This window comes from Triturus cristatus, chromosome 3_2 (assembly GCF_964204655.1).
Source record: "Triturus cristatus chromosome 3_2, aTriCri1.1, whole genome shotgun sequence".
Classification (NCBI taxonomy): Eukaryota; Metazoa; Chordata; class Amphibia; order Caudata; family Salamandridae; genus Triturus; species Triturus cristatus.
Genome location: NC_140584.1, coordinates 1,061,502,920 through 1,061,527,098, shown reverse-complemented (window position 1 = coordinate 1,061,527,098; position 24,179 = coordinate 1,061,502,920). Strand labels below are relative to the sequence as shown.

Below are 24,179 nucleotides of genomic sequence, written 5' to 3'. Positions count from 1 at the left end.
TTAAACACAGGGAATATTTGTCGTCGACGGTGCTGTCGTCGCTGGTATTACCGTCGATGGTGTCATAATTGGCAGCGTCGATGGGATGCTCGTCGACAGGATGCTTGTCGAGAGGGCGCTCGTTGACGGCATGCTCATTGAAGAGGCGCTCGTCGCAGGAATGCTCGTCGGCGGGGCGCTTGTCGATGGGGCGCTCATCAACGACGCCTTCCTCATTCACAAAATCTTCGTCGAGTGGTAAGTTCCCGGAATAGATGTCGACGATGATGCTCTCGTCGAAGGTATGGGTCCAGAAATGGCCATCGTCGTCACTGCTCCTACGTTCGACGGAGCTTACGATGTAACTGTGATACTTGTCATCGTCGACAGTCTAGGAGTTGTCGTTGGCAATGGTTTTTTGTCTTTTCTCCTTGTAGAATCTGTAGATGAGGCTCTAGGACCCTCCTTTTCCTTACCCACTGGAGAGGTGGGGATGGAAGTTGTAGGCTCTGAGGAGACTTTATGGTGTTTCTCCTTCCTATGGCCTTTGCTTTTCTGAGAGGGCTTGAGATGTTTCCTGCCCTCTCCAGGGACATCATCCTGAGACCCAGATCTTTTGTGTGGTCGGGATGTGCTATCACTGTCTTCTTCAGAAGACTTCTGTTCCTTGGTGGACAGGAGCCACAGAAGCAGTCTTCCCTCTCTGTCCCTCAGAGTCTTAGAAGAAAAGGTCTGACAAATCTTGCACTGTCTGACCTCATGAGAGGGATGGAGGCAGTAAATACAGTTTTTATATGGATCATCCACATGGACTCTCTTCCTGTCACAGGTCTTACATGAGCGGAAGAGGCATTTCCTGTCCGACAGGTCAAGAAGATCAATCTTCGCGAAAAATCCAGAAAGAAACTGAGTAGAACTCAGGGAGACTCCCTTCACACATGACGTGCAGTGAAAATCTGAGGGAAACTGCCTCTGCTGAGAAGCTGACTGGCTGCATTCAACATTTGGTCTTATTTTTAAAACGGACATAGATAGGCTATGTAAAACATCGTTCAAGGCTAATATAGCCTATGGCATTTTTTAAATATTGCTTGTTAGTGTTATCATGGGACTCCTATCTCGATGACGGGGAATGATTCAGGCATGCATGTGAATCTATGAAAGATACCCCAATACTGGATAATCTAAGCTACGTACCATTTAAACCATAATAGGCTTTTTCCAGGGTTGTTATCCGCCTAGGTGCTACAGCACAAGTTAAAACAGAAGAAAGACAGCTGCGAGTGCAAATTGGATGGCTTCATAGTATAACAGCTATCATCACCAAACGCATAATGCAAGATACTACACTGCTTAGTTCCAGTAGCTGGATGGTTGCATGCACTATATCACGGACATGCCATCCGTTTCATGAACCCTTTCACTGAACAACTGAGCACTCTATGTTTCAACATTTTCTGTTGTGTCCAATTTATTTGTTAAAACACTTTCACAGAAAGGCAACATATGACTTTATACTTGTCGAAATTCAAGAAGTATTATCATAACAATATTAACAACTGTGCATAATGTTCTTACTATATAATCCATGGAAGCCTGTAGCAACAGTGTGAAAACCTCCCTCTAGCTTTCTTATTACACTCTATTTAAGAAATCATTATTTCGCTGTTATAAGAAATAACACAGCTACCCTAATGTAACAAAATATTACAGTTTCTTCAATGCCAGCTGCTAGGGACAGCAGACTGTGTAAAAAAACAGATCAATGAGCAGAATTACAGCTGCTACATAAACCATGAATGTAATGTCATCTCATCTAAATATTGTCTCTGAAAATCCAGCTACTAGATATGAGACAACGAAGTCAGTAGCTTTACTGTTTGCACTGGAAAACTAGAAATATTTCTGTCCATCACACTCTGGACTACGATTGCTTTTGAGGGTGATTTACAATAAACTATACTACAACTGAACAGTGAACATGTCACTTGAAAGGCATCATCTAGAGTACTGTATACAGATCGGAAAGGCTCATTTGAATTTACTGTACGAAAATGTTAATGTGATCCTAAATGTTTAGGCCGCCTCATGCATATCGTGTTCCAGTCCAGAGACGAGCTCAGCAAACTGTGTCAGGTCTTGGTACACTCATCTGCACTGTTGTGAGCGGTTCTTAATGACTCTAGGTTTTTGTCTCCAATGAAGGGTACCATATCTGGTGATTTGCATTCCATTCTGAAGGCCACCGTTGTCCTACTATGCCCAGGTGTAGAGGGGTTAGAATGTGTGATGCATAGATAGCTAATGATAGGTTATTGGTGAATGGAGAATTAACAGGGAATGGACGGAAAGCATGAGAGTAACACGAGCAAAATGACAGGAACACCAACATAATTTCTAAAATGTGCATAGTCTATGTATGTACATACCACATGTTGCAAATTAATTTTGTCCCTACAAGTAGATGAAGAGTAGAGGATTAACTGCAGGTAAATGGATGGTGAATGGAGAACAGGTTGTGAGTGGTGGATGGTGGTTGATGAACGAATGGTGAATTGTAAGTATATTGTAGTTACGTTTTTGTAGCCTTTCATACCCCATATGAGGTCCTGAGGTGCATTTTGGACGAAGGGTAGTACACAAGTCCTTTCGCTGTGATTGGATGAAAAAGGAATAAGTATGAGTTTATAGTGCGGTCAATGTGGGAAGTATTTTGGTGTTGTATGTGATGATCAGAGATGTGCTCCAATAGTGTTGAGGTGATCTTGTAGCTATGCAGAGTGTGGAGCAAAGAGAGGTGAAGGAAAACTGGATAGGCTGATACGTGTGTGAGTGCTTGTATGTATGTATTTATGCATATGGTATTTCTATAGGAGGCACCAAGCCAAAAGACACTGGAGTGCTGTACAGGGCCAAAGAGAAGCATAAAGTCAGCATGTGAGAGGAGATTGTAGGTGAGTTGTCAACAGTCTGAAATTGGAACAACACATTGGAACAGCGTAGGCTCGGTGCTGAAGAATTCAGGGATGTTGTTACCGATCCTGGATGCATCAATAGAAAAGATCTACTCTTTCATTTTTTTTTTATACACGTTTTAGACTCCAGTTAGATGGTCCTGGCTGTGCCAAGAACCACCAGATATGCTGAACTTTTCTACAAAATAAATGGATGTGATTGTTGTGATGGCTTAGTAAAAAATACCACTAGTTTTCAACATGGTGCGGGCCGAAAAGGGAGGCCAATGAGTTCCATCAAGATGGGTGTGATGTGATCATATTACCTCAGGCCCTGGGTGAGACATGCTGCAGTGTGTATGGTGCCCTTAAGAGATGCCAAAGCAGAGTCTGGGAAGCCATGCATCAGGGTATTATCACCACTTAAATGTAAGAATACCAGGATTTGATCAGCAGTTCCAAGGTCGCTTCATGGAAGAAACAGTTTCACTTGCTTAAGAAGAGAGCGCTGGTACCAGGCCATCTTTGTTATTTTTGCAATTTGTGGAGAAGAATAATGGAGCATAATAGTGAATAATCGGTCTATCATGACTAGATGAATGATAACAAAAGGGAAATGGATAGTAAAAAGTGAGTGGATCTGGAATGGATAGAGGAAGAAAAGTGGACTACCGTGGATATATAGTGAATTCTGACTGTGTTGTTAAAAGATGATCAAGGGATATTAACAGTTGACTGGATAAAGACAGAGATTGAGATTGAGGATATATGAATATCTATAACATCTGACATTCATTTGAAGTTGTGCCAGTATCACTGCCTTAACCTCGACACTGTACATTAAGGAACTAAAGTAACCCTCAGCTCCTTCCTTTAGCTGAGTCTCTTGGGCTCTTATACATGATGCAACTAAATGCAATTCAATATAAAATAATTACATTTACTGAGAAGTACCACAGATTATAAGCATCTCTCACCCCGAAATGGGGAACTTTTTTCAATAAAACACATTTTGTCTTTGTATGTATGTCTGTATGGGTGTGTGTATGTATGTATGTATGAATAAGTTATTTTGTACGGCACAAACCGCTGTACAGGGTCAAAGGCAAAGATACAGTCAACGAGTAATTGGATGGGCAGCTGGGTTCTGAGAGTGTAAAAGGACTATTACTGGACCAGCGTTGGGGTGGTTGTAAGGAATACACAGACGTTGTGCCAGATCCTGAATGCCTGAATGAAAATGCCTGATGCCTTCTGTTGGTTTTTTGAACTTCTTTATCTCCAGCCTGATGGTTTCCTGGCTGTGTGTGTACTTGGAGCCATTGGAGATGGTGAGCAAGTCAGCAAGATAGGCAGAGGGGTTGAGCGTGATCGCTTTATAGCTCATTTAGCTGGTTTTGAAGATGGTGTAGTGGAGTTCCATCAGAGTTGGGGGTAATATGGCCATATATTTTACGGCCCATGGTAAGGCATCCTGCAGTATTGAAGCTGGTCTTAAGGGGGTCAAATGTGGAGTCTAGAAGGGTGTTAGGCAGGGACTTTCCATCTTTCGATTTCAAAATTGCTTTCTGGGAGGAACAGATTCAAACTGTTTGGTAAGTGAGAGCGTTTACTAGGCTGTCTTTGTTTTCTTGCTTATGTGTTCCTTCATAGTGAGGCTGGTGTCCACTGTGAATCTGAGTCAATTGTCACTGGGTCAAAATCTGTTTTTATGGGTTTGAGCTTCAGGTATGTATTAGACACTCATGTCTAAATGCGGTGATTAAAGTGTTTGCGGCACTAAGTGGAGGAGATGTTCAACTACAGTTGTGTTGTCAGTTAATTGGTGCCTTTTGATGCTGTTATCAGTGATTAGAGTCCCCAGGGGCTCCGTGTAGAAGACAAAAATTACAGGAGCAGCTGGAGCTCTGGGAATTTCGATGGGGTAGATATTTTCAGAGACATGCAGGTGCCCATGTGAATGAACTGGTGTCAATTGGATGGGTGGGAGAACCTGTGAATGACATTTTCAAGGAATCAATTTCAAGAATTTAGGATGTGGATGAGAGTGGGATGGTCAGGCGTGTCAAAACGGCTGAGAGAACTAGCAATATCAGGAGGAAGGAGCATCTTAATCATGGTCCGGAGGACACCATCTAGGATTTGTAAGGTCTCAGTGCTGCAGCGCTATCTGGGGCCAGCCTGGCAGTCATGCAGAAGAACTTTGGCCTTTATATGATCTTGGAGTTATGCATGGACTGCTTTTTCAATAAACTTCCTGATGAATAGTAGGTGAATGATGGTCAATAATCATCAAGGTCATTAGAGTATAGTGTGGGGTTTTTCAGAAGAAGGAAAGATGTGGCCTGTGTTAAGGGCTTCTGGGAAGATTCCTACAGTTAGGGAGGTGTTGCTGATAGTGATTGGAGGTGAGAGAATATCTCCAGAGAGAGTTTTGATGAATTAAAAGGGTTAGTTGTCATTGTCATAGGTGGGTGAGGGAGATGAGGATGTCAATGAGGTCTGCAAGCAACTGGGTCTTGAAGTATAACCACTGAGGGATGCATGACAGAAGGCCTGGTGTCATTAGAGTATCATACCAGCTCTTATCTATATGCTGTTGAAGAAGAGGTGATCATCATTGCACTTGGCTGTGGAGAGGTGATGCAGTGCATGATTATCTTGAACAGCAACAGCTTCCTTAATGGTGTTGGTATAGTACTTATCTTTGACTAATGTGATGACTTGAGTAGGAACTTCAGTAGCACAAGGTGATCAAAACTCAGATTGTTCCATTTACTCTCCTATGTGTTTATGGAGTACTTTTTGATCAACAAGGTCTTTGGAGTACCTGGGTGTAAGCAAGTAAACTGAGAAGAAGAAGGAAGAAAGAACGAAGAAAATACTGCATGGAAGTACGATAGAGCCCAAGAAACGGTTTCCCTGCTAAGTCCCAGTTCACTACTTTTCATTTTGCCTGTTAAGAGCAACCAGCATAAGGGAAGGTCTTTCATGACCGGCACATGTTTTACAGGTTAAGAGACAGAGCAGTTCTGCTTTAATGAATAAGCTATACCGTATATGTCCAGTCCCCTCATAAAACACTGGCTTGCTTTACTCCAGGACCCCTGCACTCTGAAATGGGACTCCTCTACGCAATATAATAATTGTGTTGAAAATTCTGCAGGCAGATCCCTAACATGCCCACTTTAGGCACTCTTGTCACATTAACAATGGAGGTGCCATGTCAAGGAGTGATGAACAGTTAATCTCTAAGCTGTTCTAGGATGCTACGTATTTGAACAGCTAAAAGGTAATCTGAGGAGGCATGGTAGGCAAAAAGTAACGATTGACTGGGTTTTAGATCAAGTAATTAGCAGTGGCAGAGATTAATTCAAGCATTCCACCCATCACTTTTTTGCTTACTTAAAATTTCAAGAGTTGGACACCTCATAAGAGGAAAGACACGACTGCTCTATCCTTTGTTGAATGCGTGCTTGTACCATCAGGAGGTTGATTTTGGTTGTTCCTAGTACAATTTGCTGCATGTCACAATCCATATACAGAGATCTGCTTTGTCACTTGTTTATCATAGTTGAAGCTTGAGATGATAGCAAACAGCTGATCATCAATATTGATTTTTTGGTGTGATACACATAAAAGCTAAGTAGAGTCTTCTTTCTGGGTCAGTCAAGCTTATATAGCTGCTCCTGCATTTGGAGAGAAAATTAATCCCAGTGGGGATATTATTTATGAGATACAATTCCGAAATTACCTAAGGTAAAAAGAATAAAAAAACCTCAACACAACACCAAGAGACAGAAAACTATGCAGGAAGGTTTGACACAAAAATCGAGATGGCTTCCCTCTAATCTAGATGAAGAAACTGCTGTTAGGTAAAAGCTACAGACAAAAATTCAGAAGGTCAAATGGAGACTATAGCAATAAAATACATACTAAACAAAGTTAAGGTCCAACATCAGGGAAACACATGACAGGATATTTATAGGTTTGAAACATCAATATTAAATGAGTCGTAAAATAATACCCTCAATGATAATTTATGCAAAATATAAAATCGGTGCTCAAACTACATATCAATACAAAGATCGGCCAAGGCAAATATTGCAAAAACATTTAAAAAAACAGACAACAGGAAAGTGCAACACTGCACCAAATTATAAGATGTTCTATATAATTGATTGCGAGATTGAGTTCTCACAGTGATGTATGTTGTCTAAATAGTTCACAAATTATTTTCATAAAACAACACAATCATTTTCATTATTTTATAGTTTATAAATTATTTTCATAAAACAACACATCCGTAAACGTTTTGATACTCCTTAAACAAAATCCTCTCCTTAATTTCTTCTCCAGGGTACCTTATCAGAGTAATTGTTTTGTCAGATTGGACATTGAGGGAAAAACAAATATTAAGAACCCTCTATTCTACCCTGGATAGGAATGTGTGATACATATGAAAATAAGAAAGTAAATGTGCTTCCAACCCAAAGCTGCAATTTAAAGTGCAAGAATAATATTTCAGTACCAATATTTAGGCAACATTTTGAAAATGTGTTTGTTAATATATTGGGATATTGCCCCCAAGTCAAAGCCCAAATAAGAAGTGCAACTTCCAAGAAACATATTCCGGGGTGTTTAAATATGAAGCCAGTCATGTTTTAAATAATACTGCAAGCTAGTGATACTAAATTATTGTATGGTTAGCGGTACTAAGATTGTCTTTTTTGTTAAGGTCAGCATTTTTAACACAGTACGTACAATCAAACAGGGATTTTGTAATATATCAGAAACCCAAGCTGGAACTTGCTAGTTTAATAGGATACTACTATAACCATAAAAGGGCTTCCTTTGTACCTTAACCATGACAAAGACAGATAGTTTTTCCACCACATTCATCGAAAACCACCAACAAATAAGAATAGTTGAGACCTGATTTAGACGATGTCCATCAGTTGTGAGTTTGTATTAATTTTGTTTTGGAACACTTAGCCATTATATCGTTATTTTTTATGTAGGAGGATAAGGCACTCACTGAAGATCTGTCATAGCCTAGGAAAGTAGTGCTTTTTTGTCTGCATAGGCCTTCAGGAATACGTGCAAAGCATTTAACTTTTGGGGCGATACAACAAGCTTGTCTAATATTTCCAAGTCCACTTAAATCACACTTGATGCACTCTGTAACATGATGACCTCAGTACTCAAAGCACAAATTAAATGTAAAGCAAACGATTTGGCCAACTAATGGTTTATACCTGAACTGATAAATCCAGACAGAAATTGCATTCCAATAAATGTTTATGCAGAAATTGTGTGATGATGATAAAGTCTGCTGGCTAAACAAGGAAGAATTTACAAGACCCTTACAAGGAATGTCAATGTATGAAGAGCTTTGGCTGGCCCGGGAGTGCAAGTCCCCATTCCTTGGCTCCATTCTCCGGGCCGCTGTGTCCCAAAGTACCTGGACCAACAATCTCCCCTACCTGTCAGGGTTCAAGCCCTGAACTCCTACCAAGGTAGGTTATGGGGAAAAAGTGAATACATTAGTATCTAGCACATAGCCCGAAATCTCCTTATTCATGAAAGTCCAGACAGCAGCCATGCAACACATAGGGCCATATGCATCAACACATTTCCACATAGACACAGAATGGGCAAAACCCTTTGATACATCTGGCCCATAGATCCTTTTGTGAATAATTGACCTCTTTCCAAAAATAGGAGCCGAGAAGGAATATACTTCTATCATTTACATTCTGTTCAAGTCACTTCCAAAGTAGGAGCATCAGTAGTATTTAAAAATTGGAGACTGACATCTATTCCCTTGAATGTCTCCTTTAAGTTTTCAGGATACTTCCAATGACAAGTTTCTTTTTAACACATAAGTCCATTTAAACTTTTAAAGCATGGAATGTCTTCCAAACATTTAGGTCCTAAATTGTATTACTAATGCCCCTAAAATAGTTGACTAAAGCACTTATTGTCATCATTGGTGAAATTGTAATCTGAATCAAATGGCTTTCTGATCAAATAATTGACAGAGGACAGAAATAACTGTTGGTTTAGCATCAAACAGAAATTACAGCACCCATTTTTTGCTGTCCGAGAAATACACATGGTGATATATTGCTATAAAGGCAGGAAACACAAGGAATAAGATACTTTACCTGGTTTTGGAATGAGTCCTTGAAACGGCCTGGAAACAAACAAAATAAATACATTAAAATAAGCAGTAACTTATTATTGTATGAATTATTTCTATAACTGGACCTCAGTTTAAACATTTCACAGTAATACAAATTAAATATCCACAGAATTTCTGTAATTTCTGGTTGAATGAAAAATACCAAAACAGCAGAAAAAGAACCAAAGTGATCTAACTTTTCTCATCAACAATCTTTCTTTGTCTTTGTGTGTGATGGTGGTTATTTGAGGAAAGTTCAGAGGAAATAAAAGGTGACTAACAGGCAAATATTTTTTTGCATAGGTTTACCGTAATACATAAACGACCAGAAAATAGCACATTTGTGCTAACCCTTACTTCACACCAAAATCAACCATGTATGGAAATCACCACCTGATTACGTGGTCAAAATCTTATGGGCAGGTGTGTGAGCTGGCTTTTTGCATTGACCGTGGATAGTGATGGGCCATTAGTTGTGTGCTGGATGCCACATCTCGCCAACTCAAATACAAATAAAACTTATCATCTGGCTAAACAAGAGAGAAGCAGAAGATAGGTTGAGTTCTCTCATTTGAAATCCCTGCTGTCATAAGTCGTGGATAGATTGTGCCTACAATGCAGCTATCCCGAGATTCCTCGCTTTTATATCACAGTGGGAAATCTAGAAGTAAATACAGTTTGCCCAAACAAAAATAGAGAGCGTAGATTTGTAGCTATAATTAAAAGGCTGGACAGTAATTTTCTGGTGAGGAACTTGGAATCACCTCAAAGGGTGACCCAAAAAACAGGCATTCTATAATTGGCTGAAGTCAGACATATTACAACTATTTTTTGGGAGTAGGCTGTACCCTGGCAGCGGGTGATGTTAATGACAAAAATGGGAAGTATGGACAGTGCCAATGTTTAGTTTATTTTCCTATTCAGAAAGATGGTTGCCATCAGCACACAAATACATATGAGAACCATTACATTTAAAACCAGGGAACATAATTTTCTGATAGTGTAATATGGGTTTGAGGTAGGGTATAAGTTAATGTCCTTTATTATAATATTTCCAAGCTTATTTACTCCTGATCATTCAACAAGCCAGATTAAGTGGCATAAAAAATATAAGACAATCAGTGCCCTTGTCCGTCAGGGTTGACACCTCCCAGATAGCAGTTCATATAGTTGAGCCAGTAAGCTCCAGGGCGTTTTACTTTTTGAATGGTATGCAGTGAAAGGATCAAGGTTCTCTGGTGTGGAGGGGGAAGTGTATACATAGAGGGATAACTTTTTGGGAGGCATTAAACACCTCAATGGAGAGGGCTGTGAGAGCTGCTCTATAGTTGCTCTACAACCATCAGGAAGCAGCTCCTGGCTCTTTTACGATACTTGGGGTGCTTATATACCGTACCTGAGCTGACCTATTCAACGGGAACATTCTTAGAGCTGTCACAGCAATTCAGTCACAAATGAGTTTCTGGAAAACCCTTTCGCTGACACAATCTCCGGGAGGATTGCTCCTATTAAAATGGTAGCCCTTCTCCGCCTCCTCTACTATTTCACCACTCTATCTAATATTATCTCCCCTCCATTCTTCAGACAATGAGAAAAGGTTGTGAGGGACTTTATATGGGGACGTCACAGCATATGGTGTCTATGGGGAAACTATATTTGCCCGTCGAACTAGGAGGACTGGCGGTGCCTAATTTCGAGCATTATTACTTAACCTCCCAGCAGCAATGGGTTGCTAGGTGGCATTCATCCCGAAATTTAGTGGACACAGCTTCATTACAACCCCGAAAAGCGCACCATATCTTGCTACAGATTTTTCACCCATGCACGGAGCCCAGACCCCCAGACACACTCCTACTCACCGTAGCCTATAAATGCTCTCGTAGGAGTCTTTTCCTCACCAGAGCCACCACCCCATATGCACCCACTATCCCATTGATAGGAACTCCGCGAGGGGACATTCCTACCACAGCGCCCGAGCTACGACACTGGGCCTCGGAGGGCATCCAAGACATGGGAGATCTTTTCAAGGACGACTCACTCATCCTATATTAGGAACTCATAGCGGAAGAGAATTTACGCCCTGGGCAGTTTTTATTACATAGAACACTTATAGCTTTGTTATCGTCTAAGTGGGGTATACTGGCTCAGGGAAGAATATACTTTTATTTGATTTCGTTAAAAAAAACATAAAAGGGTGGAAAAACCACCATGAATAAAACTTACAAGGATATACGTTGTAATTATTTTTGTAAAAGATATAAAAAGGCGGTGTGTTTATACATTTTTTTTTTTTTTTAGTTAACATGTAAGCAGAGCTTTCGGATGGTTTCAAAGCCAGATGTTCTAACGCTGCATGAGTTGGTTAACAGGTTCTGCATTGGCCAGGTCTCTTGCCGCGTTTTAAAAAAAGTTTATGGCTCTGCAGGACAATGGGATAGATGAGCCTGTGAGACAGTGAATCACTGCTGCTCTACAAGTTCCTATTTGTTCCTTCCTGAAGAGTTCCCGAAGGCCCTTTTTGCGCGTTTCTGCCAAAGCAGGGCAGATGCATAGTAGGTGCAGTAAGGACTCATCCCAAGCTCCACACAGGCGGCATTCCTTTGATTGCCATACGTATTTCCATTTTGGGGTCAGGTCCTTTGATGGGTATGACCCAAGCCTTAATAAAGTGAAAAAGTGTTTTTTCTGGTGCGGAAAGTGATCTAGCAGGTAGGATTGGGGTTGCAGCCTCTGGTATGACTGTATCACGGCCCAGGCATGTTTGTTTTTTGCTAGAGCAGTTTTGTCTAATAATATAGAATGCCATTTTATGGCTTTGATGACCAGTAATTTAAAGCCGGAGTAGGTGGGAGCTGTAAGCCATGCCTCCTCTAACTTCAGTGCTGAGAGGGAGGCCTTCAGAGCTTCGAAGATTGAATTTTTGAAGCTGGCTTGCTTTTCGATTTCTGCCCAACAATAATGTGCGAGTGTGTTTTCCTCTGCATCCCGCATCCTCCAATAATACTTGACTAGTGTGCCTTGTTTGTCAGGGATCTGGTTTTTTAGACCATACTCAAGTCGGATTTGGGCTTGCGGAATGTGACGGGGGATTGCAAACAGCTTCTTAAAAAGGATTGATTGTTCCAGGTTCAAGCCTGTAGCGTCCTTACCATTCAGGATTTCTGTGCCATATGAAATAGAGGGCAGGAATTTTGCTGCTATAACCTTTAATAGGTGCCCAATGGAGCCACCTGCAAGTTTGTTTTTTAAAATTTTGAAGGCAAACTGCAGCTGTTTGGATTTCGTATGACCTTGGGACAGATGAATCTTGAAGGTGAGTTTGCGATCAATTTGGAAGCCAAGGTATTTGTATGAATCCACCTCGGTCAAAGGTCGCTTGTCTAAAGTCCACGTAAATTTGCGGTCGGCTTTATGAGGTTTGTTAAAGCGCATCACCTTCGTTTTTTTGTGGTTGATGGTCAATTGGACCTAGGTTGTATAGGCTCCGAGTTCAGTAATTAATCGTTGCAAACCAATTGGCGTTTGCGCCAGTAAGACGATGTCATCCGCGTATTGAAGGCTGGGTATGGGTGTTGTGCCAAGTTTCGGAGGGTCACATTGGATTGACCGAAGGTGCTCATCCAGGTCAGCGGTGTAAATGTTGAAAAGGCACGGTGCCAGCACACACCCTTGTTTTAGCACGTTGAGTGTGTGGATCTTCTTAGTAATGCTGAGCCCATCTCCTTTCCTAATCTGGACCCACGTCTGGGAGTACAGATTGGTTATGGCCTCCAGCAACTTAGCTGGGACCCCCCAGTTGCGCATTTTTGCCCATAGCTTGGCTCTTGAAACCTTGTCAAAGGCCGCTTTAAGGTCGATGAAACATACGTAGGGTGGCCTTGATTTTCTGAGGGCTTGATTGGCCAAGAGTGTTACTGCAGAAATATTCATCAGGGTGCCCATCCCAGCCCTAAATCCGGTTTGCATTGGTGGAATAAGGTTTGTTCGCGCCGCCCAGTCCTCTAAATCTATCAGCAAGTTTGATGCGTAGATTTTAGCCTCCACATCAATTAACGCGACCAATCTGTAATTTGCAGGATCGGAACGAGAACCCGATTTATATATTGGGCTTAGAATGCTTCCCCTCCAAGAGTCAGGGATCGTGTTAAAAGTTAGAACGTCCGAGAGAAGAGGAGACAAATGATCTGCCCAGAGTGGTGGGTTGTGCCGAAACAAGGCATTTGGGAGGCCATTAGGCCCAGGGGCACCCTCAGATCTTAATTTCTTTTATTGTTTTCAGGACTTGTTCTTTAAGGATCTGCGGGGGAAAGTCTAAATCAGAGGGAGAGTCGTTTTTCGTTAAGTCTCTAGCGGAAGCTCCGTTACTAAGTTGGAAGCTGCGATCAGCAATGCCTGGGGGAAGATTTCGTTATATAGTGATTCAATGTGGGCTCTCCATGTTTCCTCCATAATGTCCGAGTTATGGTGTTGGTTCCTGCCGTTTGTTAACTGGTTGATGATTTCCCAGAAAAGCTTGGAGTCTCTTTGTTTGCAAGAGTAACAGAGTTTTGCCCAGAGATGTTCCTGGAATACTTTCTTGGCCACCATGATGTCTCTTTTAAGGTCTTTTCTGGCTTTGGAAATTAGAAGCAATTGGTCTTTGGTAGAAGGTGAGCCCTGTTTTCTTAGTTTTCGTAGGTTTTTGTTCAGTTGTTGTTTTTGAATTCTGAGGCTTTTGGTAAACCATGCTGCCCCCAACGGTTTTCCTGCTTTTTTTGCCAGTAGCTGGTTTAGACCATTTTTGATTTAGTTCAAAGGTGAATGACTCCCAGGCCCGAATGCTGGATGGTTCGAATTTGGATTTCTTCAAGATGCTAATACATGTTTCCATAAAGTCAATTATATTATCCTTTTTCCAAATGAGGCGTTTGAGATTATGGCAATGGAGTTCTTGCAACATTGCGTTAGTGAGGATTGGATTTGTATTGTTTCTTAGGAGTGTGAAGGACTGCGGTTGATGGGCGCTCTCTGCTCTGTCCAAGATTTGAAAGTTTGTGATCTGAGGAACGAGGTTATGATCTGTGAAAGAATAGTCAATTATTGAGGCTGACTTTTGAGTGACCCTTGTGTATGCCGCTGGGGTGTCAGTCGGGCTGTGACCATTAAGCATTCGCAGAGAGAGGTCGTGCAGATGAACTGCGCATTGCTTGCAGAGAGTGTCACGTCGAGTATAAGCCTGAGTGTGCCACCTAGTGCCATTTGTTTCTTGCAATAAAGTCATGTTAAAGTCCCCTGACAGAATGATGTTAGCGTCGGGGTAAGCAAGTTTTAGAGTGCCAAGTGAGGCTAATAAGTGGTCAATGCTTGCCCGTTTTTGTTAGGACGCGGGATGAATGTAAATGTTTATGATCAGTAGACTGGTGAAAGGCGGAGTGTCAAGTTTGACGCATAGCAGCCAGGGGGAATCAAGGTCTATGGCAACGGCGAGTCCAGAAATATCGGTTGAAATTAAGGTGGAGAGGTCCCCTTTTGCTCTCCCTTGATTAGTCCCCTTTGTAGCCAGATTCTGGAATTCCTTATAACCTACTAGGGGAGTAGATTTTATTAGCCAGGTTTCCTGGAAGAGGAGTATTTTGTACTGTATAATAAACTCCATGAAGTCGGGGTCTTCTAATTTCATCCCGAGACCAAACACGTTCCAGGAGCAGATTTGGTTGTCTTTGGGTGAATTTGTGGCAACTTGTGGATTTTTTCATGCCCCGGCTTGGAAGATTCCAGGCTTGTTAAAGTGCCGGGGTCCAGTGGGCTGACTGACTTCAGGGTGAACAAAGGTGATTGTGATTGTCCTGGCCTTGGAGTCTATGCCTGGGAGGGGACTTTGGTTATCCGGGCCTTTGGCGCCTTTTAACAGACCCGCTGGATGTTTAGGCATGTGTAATGGACTGGGATAACATGGGGGGTCGATCTTTTTGAACTCAATGCCCCATTTTTCAAAGGAGACCCTCTGCTGCCAGATTTGCTCAGTCGGTGAACGTGGCAGTGGTTGATTCTTGGAATTCCACTGAATGCTGATTCTGGTAGAACCCTATGCTTTCAATGTCCCTGGAGTTAATGTGGCTCAGAGTAGGCAGTGCCTTGAATAACTTTAACAGAACACTTCTGTTGTGGAAGTCATGGTTGCCCCTTGAGACATAGTGGGGGATAAAGTCCAATTTTTTATTATTTGGAAAGATCTCAAACTGCGGCGCGCAGTCAGAGCCATGTTCCATTTTGGTTGCTCCCTCTGTGGGCCCTGGGAGCGTCAAAGGTAAGTGCGGAGAGACGTTAGTATTGTCTTGTGTTGGAGTTTTATTAGCCTTTATGTTAGTGGTGACGTTGCATCCCGGACTTGGCTTGTCAATTTTTTCAAAGTTGCAGCACTCTTTCCAGGCGTTGTCCTTTAGCATGATCTCCTCACTAGGGCACATTGTGGTTGGATAGTTCAGTTCAGTCCTGGACGGAGATACAGAATTTGCTGTTTGTTTAAACGAGGTGTTAAGGTGTTGCTTCTCTTTCTTAGTTGGTGGTTTGAATAAACTGTATAGATTATCTGGCAACGTTTGTTTGATTTTGGTATAATTAGGACTGCTGAGTGTAGCGACGGAGTTAAGTGGGGCAATTAGGGATTCCTTGTTGCTTATTGCTTCCAAAATATTTGGGACCTCATCATTGATGCTTTGTTTCCTTCCCTCTTCAGGTTGGACAGTAATTACGTTAATTAAATGACTTGGTTGTTTGCTTTTTCTCGCTTTTCTAAGGCGTTTTTTCTCCCGCTTAGTTAATGGCTTAGTTAGTTTAATCGGCCTTCCAAGAGATTGATCATAATTATCGGAAAATGGAGAGGCCGAGGTATTGGAATTATCATGGGCATTTACGGCCAAAGGTGCAAATGTATTTTCTAAGATTGACGTTGAAGATGGGCCAATGCTGCCGATAAGTTGTCCTTCCGTGGGCCTGGGGCGTGCCGTATCCTTTACCCGTAGGTCCTCGTGAACTTTCCCTGCCTTGGGGGAATTGTTTGAAAGGGCTTCCTTGGTGGTGCCCAAAAGGTCTGTCAGTAGGATTGGAACCGCAGCAAGTTTATCAATGATTTGAGTGCAGTGGCGCAATTGGTAAGTAGTCTCTTGGTCTCGCTGTACCTTCAAGATCATCTCGTTGAAGCTATGTATTTTTTGTTCGATTACCTGGACGTGAGTAGCTAGAATGTTTAAAAGATCTACTTGAGTGTCAAGCTTGTCAGCGTGGAGGGTCATAGCTTTGCTGATTGTGTCTAAGGTGTTGAGCAGGAGTGGCCAGACAAAAGATGATGAAGAACAGCTGGTTTCTTCAATGGGAACCTGAGCATGGTGTTCCATATTACTGGTGGGGGCTGGGAGCCGATCGCTCTGACTCTGGCTTCTAGGTGGCGTGCAAGATAGGCCCCTTATTCTTGTGCCCTTGGTTTGAGAGAGTGGCAGAGCGGGGGTGGATCTGTATGTGTTGAACTGAAAGAACGACTCCTCCAGTGGTTCAAATTGGCCGGGGTATTGATATTTATTTTGTGCAGCTTCCAGCTGGTGCGAAGATTAAACGGGCCTGTCTCTGCTGTTTGTGTTAAGATTGGTAGGCACTTTCGCCTCGAGGTGGCAGCCGCCTGATAGCATGATCAGGTTGCCAAGTGGACTCATAGTATTTGAGATCAATTGGAGATTGATGGCGCCGTCATTGAGGCTTTTGGGGTCTTGGGAGCCTAATAAGAATAAGGGTGAGAGTGGTGACTGCAAGCAGAGGGGTGCTGAGAGAGACTTAAACGACTAAAAGTGGTGATGAATTTGTGCCTCAATTACAACGGGTGTTGGCTTTAGGTGCAGATCCGAGGAGTGAAGTGCACTGGAAGATAGGGTTTGGAGGCTTGGGACTACGGTGGTTGTTTTGGGTGTGGCAACCCAGTCGTCTTAGCTCCTTATGGTTGTTCCATCCCATGAGGGACCCGTGGGGGCCTCACTTGTGGAGGCTGTGGTAGATTGAGTTGGTTTATTTCGATTCGGAGTCTTGGGGTCAGTGTAGTGTCGATTTTCTGAGGTAGTTTTGATGGCGAATTTTAAGAATTCAGTAATCAGGGCCGTTTACTGCTGTTTTGGCCTGAGTGGGACCTTATTTGGGTCGTACAAGAAGCTGTAGTGCCTCTTTTCCACTTGGCGTCCGAGGCCGATGCTGTGTGTTTACTCGGAATCGCTATTGGCTCAACGCTTGACTCAAATTGGGTTGCGCTGGCAGAGGCTGTAAGGAGTTTCGAGGATGCAGGCTCGCACAAAAAGTCTGGATCTCTACCACATGGTGGATCCGATCCGGATGACGGCCTGCTGAGAAGGGCTGTGGTGAGTGCCGTGGGTTCCTCCTTAGCTTTGTGCTTTAATTTGGATGGGGACGCTCCTCTGGTTTTTCCCGAATGCATCTCCGGCTTCTAGGTTGTAATACTTGGTGCTTGATGCTTTACTTTACTTTATTTAGTGCTTTACTTTGCCTTGCCTTGCCTTATGCTGCTTTGCTTGCTTTGCTAGCTCCGGTTACTTAGCTTTACTTCGCAGTTCCTTCAGGCCCGTTGCAAACCACACATCTGGTCTCTTTAAGGTCCGCCGGGTGGGGTGATCAAGCGAAATATTGGGGAGATCAGATACGATCAGGCAGTCAAGCAGTCAGGCAGTGAGGACAGTAAGGGCAGTTTGAATGCCCTGACACTGAGCTTGCAGTGTAACGGGGTTAGGTTGTGATTAAGTCGTGGTGCTGTTGGTTCTGCTACATCCGCACGTTTTTAATTCTAATTTTAATTTTAGTTCTCCTGCTCAATTTAGTACTTTGGTGCTGGATGGATGGGTGCGAAGGTGCAGGAAAACTACCAGAGCCAGGGCCTTTCAGAGCCGCGGGATGAAAAAGCATGAAAGGAGAGGGAAGCCAAGAGGGGAGCGGGGAAGATAGTCTGACCCTGCTCGACCCAACCCTACCCGCTTTTGCGCTGTTGCTCCACTCTGCTCTGCGACGCTTGCTCGACTCTCTGTACCTCTGGCCGCCAGATCCTCGCCTCTGGGTGGTCAGGTCTGCTAACTTGCTGCGGACGGTAAGGAGTGCCTCCACTGAGTAGGTCACACATGACTGCACAAGCGACGGGGGGGGGAGGCAGTGAAGCAATCCTTTTAGTGTGCACAGCGGAGCAACGAAGCGATGAGTGAGCCGCTCTTAGCTTCGATCCCGCCTTGCGAAGGGTTGCGCCCGCTCACACCCCTTGCTACCTCGCGTTCACTTCACTTCCCACTGCGGGTGGCGGGAGGCGGGGGAGCGAGACGCGGTTCACAGCTCGCAGTTTTGTCAGTCCCCCCAGACCCCTGGCTTGTCCAGCCTGATTGTCGCCTGAACTCCTATTGAGACTGGGGCTGGGGGCTGAAGCTGCTTCGGGTCCCTCCGCTTCGCGCTCTCCTCGCGCTAATCCTGCTGCTGCTGCGGTATGCCGGAAGACACGGAAAACTGGAACCACCCTGGCTCAGGAATCGCCCACACACCACACATTGCAATACTTCCACGTGATGGGAACTGGGAGGCACTTGACACAATGGTTTGTGCCCTCCATTCGTCAGCACACGGAGGCCTCAAATTAATAGGTACTTCCTCCGTAGGGTTGTGGCCTGCCCTCGTTGCCGGCAGTTAGATGCCGACATCCTCCATATGCAGTGGCATTGCCTGGTCCTGGCCGAATACTGGAGCAATGTGACAACCACACTGGCCGCTTGCACATCTTGCGTTGTTCCCCCTCGCTGGGAGGTGCATATGCTACACCTATTTAGCAGGAATAAAAAGCACAGGGATGCCACCTGTTTTCTGGATCTGGGTCTAATAGCAGCAAAACGCTTGATTACCAAACGATGGAAATCCCCTCTGTCACCTCACACTTTAGCCTGGCGCCGATCTCTACTCAACTGGGCTAGGACGGAGGGAGTGGTGCTGCGTAGGGTAGACCTGCTTGGTATCCGTAAGTTCCCCCTGGCGGCTCAATGGGACACTATGGTGTCGAAGTTACGGGAAATGGTCACTAACACTGGGGAACCCCGGGATGATATCCAGGACTGACACCCACAGCTCATCCCCACTTGGTAGGGGTGTTGAGTAGCACAGACTTCCAGAGAGATATGGCCTCCCTTTCAGAATTCCGTTGTCATTGGGCCCTGATTGGGCTGGCTCCCCCGGTTATACTAGACACGGCAGCAGGTCTCATGCGACTCCCTTACCCCTCCTTGGATTAAGTTGCCCTCCTTTTGTTGTACCCTATGTTCACAGTTTGGCTTAGATGCACCATGTCTGCAATGTCCACAAGCCGTCCAGAGGTAAGATTCTTAGGCACCGCTACGCCTCTATACAGGCGCTGTCATGAAATTCCTTTTACCCTCTGTGGTACAACTTATCTGTCCCTTTCTTTACAGATGGGTGCTGGATAATGTAACATTTGCAAATAACTATCCATGGTGTATAGGCATTGTTCTGGTTGTATGCTTAAAATGTGAAAATGTTAATAAAAAGATTTAAACAAAAATCAGGAAGCAGCTCCTATTGATGGTTTCCTGATAAACCAAGCCCCCACCATGGGAGAGAAGGTCAAGGTTCCCTTAGTAGAATCCTTGAACCCAGGGGGTCTCAGGGGGAGACTACAGCTAAGACCAAAAGGAAGAGGGAAAATTCCTCAGAGCTGAATGCCTTTGACAAGCCTTTATGGCTTGGTCCACATTGAGCAACCCTATACCTCGCTATGATGGTCCCTGAGCCTGGCTCAGATACCATTCCCACTCAGATGATAGGATGGGATGGGTGATGGTGACTCTCAAGGGGACTCCGAAAACATCACAAGGAAGCTGCGAGCCAGCTTGACAAGACATTTTTGTATATACTTGATCCAGAGCACATCTATCACCCATGGTCTTCAGAAAGGACCCCAGTGGAGAAGGTAGCTCAGTAGGTCGCAATCTGCCTGCGAGAACTCCCGGAAAAGGAGGTCAGGGGAATGTCCGCTTCCTGGCCAACGCTTGAAGACAAGGTGGCAACAATGCTAAGTATCAATGGCCAGAATGGCACCTTTCTGGCAAAATTTGTCAAGAACTCGATTAAGGGCACTGATAGGTCTTTGCACACATGCAAAGGTAAACTCTTGGATATTGCTGGGCTTCACACAAACATTCTGGACATGGCAAGAATACCAGGGACCAGGCACCTTTATTTTCAGATAAACCCTCTGCGTTAGATGCAAAGGGCCATTATATTTCTTGGCAATGCGAACTATGCAATATCTACAGAACAACACAGATCCTCCCTAATAATATTGCCACCTCAGATGCCAGTTCAATGGCTCTAGGGGACCTGTTTGGTGAGCCTTTCCTCGAGGCATTGGGTAAATACGTTTCGACCTTGGCATCCCTCGATAAGACCCAGGCTTCAGTTTTATACAAAAGGTTTCCGGCTAGGCCATGAGAGACCGGGGGTGCTCTGCCAGATGCCTTCTCAATGAAGGCCCTCAGTGAGGATTCCAATCACAACGTGGTAAGTACAGAATCGCTTTGGCCTTTTTTGTTCCGCAAAAAGAGCACCCAATAGAGGTTGTGGAACAAGAGGATTAAGCAGAGGAACCGCCAACACAGATGGTTTCATCTCTGGCAAGTCTAACCCCTTCTTCCCAGGTCAAAATAGGAGGGAGGTTGGCAGGGTTCACCCAAAAATGGAGGAAACTACCCAACAGCACTTGTCCTACAGAAAATACAGGCTTTCACTGGAAGTCTACTGTTCAACCAGGCAGTGGTAGAGACGGAGGATGATCATCTCCTTAAGAGCAGACTTAGACTTAGTAGATTAGGAGGTTCAGCCACTACTGAAGAAAGGTGCAATCATCCCTTCAGTGGAATACCTCACTGGAATACTGACCAACATTTTTCTGGTGCAGAAAAAGGACAAAGGTTATCGCCCTATAATAAATTTCAACTTTATCAAATATTGAACTTTCCACCATTTCAAGATGGGGGAATTCACCTCCTCAAGGATATTGTTGGATGGTACGCCTCAACCTGAAGGACACTTAACTGGAAATATCCATTTTCCCACCCCACTGGAGATTCCTCCAATATTTTGGGGAAACAAACCATCTACGAATTCAGAGCCATGCCTTTCAGACTTTTTTCAGCACCATGGTGCTTTACAAAGGTTTTACAACAGTATGGGAGAATCTTTGGGCCAGAGGGATAAGACAAATGCTCTACCTAGATGATACCCTGCTCATGGACTAGTGTGAGGATCGCTTTCGTCTCTATCGGAAAGCAACAGTAACAATGTTACATAATCAAGGTTTCATTATAAACGAGGAGAAAGGGGGTGTAGCCAAGATGGCAGATGGGTGGGACATACTATCCTGCTTCACCGCTGCCCACACCTGCAGGATGCCTTCAAAATGGAAACCCAAGACCTGGAATGGGGTCTACAATGAGCGGATACAGCTGTGAACACAATGACGCCACCTTTGGGAGGGCTGGTCCAGACTGACAGCGAACAGGTCTTAGTAGAAGACGAGGCCAACGCTGCTGAGACCTCTGTGAGTTGCCCAGGAACTGCAGACGTGCCATAACTACAGATGTGGCTGCCGGTTGATCCCTTCTAAATGGCAGGCGCCATCGGTAAAAGCATGCAGGCCCGCCCCGACTGTACGGAGGTCCTGAGTGGGATCCTCATCTGGGACTGTTGTGGTAGAAAAAGAGCGGCCCAGGAAACTGCGGGTGGGGGCAAGATCACTGCGCGTAGGAGGTGAGTAGCGTGCTCTAGAGCATTATGCATAGCCTTTAAACTAAGGGTAGGGTTGCATGCCGATATGCTGGACCGCACCCCACCCACATCTGGACAATACTGAGGGCTGTCCAGCAGCAAACTAGAGTGACCACATTGCTGAGGGGCCCCACATTACATGCAGGCCCTTTCAGGACATCCACAGAAGGAGGGATGGTGACTTAGGCAGGTACAGTGGGAAGCAGAGATGTCCCCCAAAACCCTGGAATTGCAGAGGCCTACAGGCTGCGACAGCAGTCAATGCTGGCTTGGGGTGAACTCCTCAACACGACAGCTTTGCTGAGCCTCATGATACCACCAGGATACGGCAGTCAGATGGTGCACCTGCTTTAACTGGATAGGCTCAAAAACTGAGTGGGCTCACCTTGCTTCTCCCTTGTTATAGAAGCAGCGGCTGTAACTCTTCCACACCCCGACTCTATGAGGGGCCTTCATATTGGTTTAGCACTGGGAGCAGCACTCTGGACTATTCTCACCTATTAGGGTACAGAGAAGCTCCCAACACACATGGCATGGCTCCATGGGCTGTGGCGTACTCTCGGTATGGAACGACTGTCACTTACATTGACTCTTCAGATAGATTCCTACTTAGAGTTGTGGCATATATAGCACTCCTCTATGCTGAATTTAATGAATGTACTTGTCCCCGGTACCTACAGCTACTGTGCTTAACGGTGCCTGACACTGCGGCACGGGCTGAGGTAGCAGATTAACTGAGCACAACAAGTGGGACTCTTATATACCAAGGCACATTCTTCTGGAGTGAGTACCTGGGAGGAGGGTGTGGGTGGGGCGGATAGTTGGGGACTGGTTTGGTTATTTTTGTTATTATTGTGCAGTACCTCCACTGAGACCAAATTTATTTCTAAAAAAAAAAACACCCATCTAGTGGGCCTGATGTAATTTACATCCTAGTAATATTCTCAGGACCCCGCCATTATAGGGTCTTTTAACACGTAAAGGCCTTTTTTCCCTGAGGAGAGGTCTCACATATTGGGAATAGTTCTTCTTGTCAGACAATGCCATGGAGGAGATTCATTGGTGGCTGGACGACATGAAGGCATGGAAGGGCTGAGTAATTTTCAGTTCCAGCCTGGTTTTGGTGACACAGCCCAGTACCAGCAGACTTGGTTGGGGTACCAGGTGTGGTGATTTACCTACTAAAGGAAGATAGTCAGAGGAACAACTTAGCATGCACATCAACTGCTAGGAGCCTCTAACAGGTTACTTCGCTGTAAGATGATGGAAAAAACAGACAAAGAGATGCTGCAAACTGTTGAAGATGGACAAATAAACCATTTGGGGGGAACAAGGTTGCAAGCACTCATGGAGCTGGCAAAGAGCTTCTGGCATATCTGCCTAAAAACAATCAGGTCGCAGTTATAGCCAAGCATTTCCCACATCATCAGACACTTTCAGGTCTCCGGCATGTGGAATCTGAGGTTGGACATCTTTCAATTATTGATGAGAAGCTGGGGACTGTTTACGACCGTTATTTCAGCTGGAGGCCAGACCCAGAAGCAACTGCCACTGATGCATTCCTTGAAGTCTGGAGGAAGGAGACAGGGTATGCATTTCCATCGTTCACCATGTTCACAAGGGTTTTGGCTCTGGTAAAAAATGCAGGAAACAGACCTAACAGTGATAACCCTGATCTGGATAGTTCAAGTGTGTTTCCCAGATCTGATGATACTTTCTTGAAATTTATCAGTCGGTCTCCTCCATCAAACATTCTTATGGATCCCCTGGGATTTCGCTCAGTGGAAGAGGGTACCCTTCGACTGATGACCTGGAGGATTAGCGGGAACAGTGGGAAATTCCGGGGTTCCTCAAGGGGCTTCAGATTTTATCAGATCAGCCTGGTCGCTGAGGGTATCATCAAGAGGTACAAGTAAGCTAGGTGATAATGGGCTGGTTGGTGTTTAAGATGGAATTTGGACCCTGTGGGATTCAAGCTTGTTCACATTCTAAATTTCCTCATGGCAATGGCAGAGGAAAGGCGAGCTTACAGGTTGGTAAGTCCTTTTAGATTGTTTATTTCAGCTGGTCACCTGTCTGCTGATCATGTGGCTATCTGCAGGTATGGAAATTGTTGAGAGGTGCAAGGCTTTCAGTTCCTCTAGAACTCTGCAGTGTGGGATATGCACAAAGGGCTAAATGTATTCCTTTCATAGCAAAGAAGGAAAATGGAACTTTCA

The 24,179-nt window shown here is 44.3% G+C and overlaps 1 protein-coding gene across 4 annotated transcripts in view; it reads right to left on the bottom strand.

The window, feature by feature from the left end:
- The window catches only part of GTF2IRD1 (GTF2I repeat domain containing 1), a 1,036,986-nt gene that overhangs the window by 207,686 nt on the left and 805,121 nt on the right, over nt 1-24,179 (bottom strand). For all 4 annotated transcript variants that reach the window (XM_085649787.1, XM_085649789.1, XM_085649788.1 and 1 more), the window contains one exon: nt 9,104-9,132. In XM_085649787.1, the coding sequence (XP_085505913.1) occupies nt 9,104-9,132 (29 nt within the window). The remainder of the gene's footprint in view (nt 1-9,103; nt 9,133-24,179) is intronic.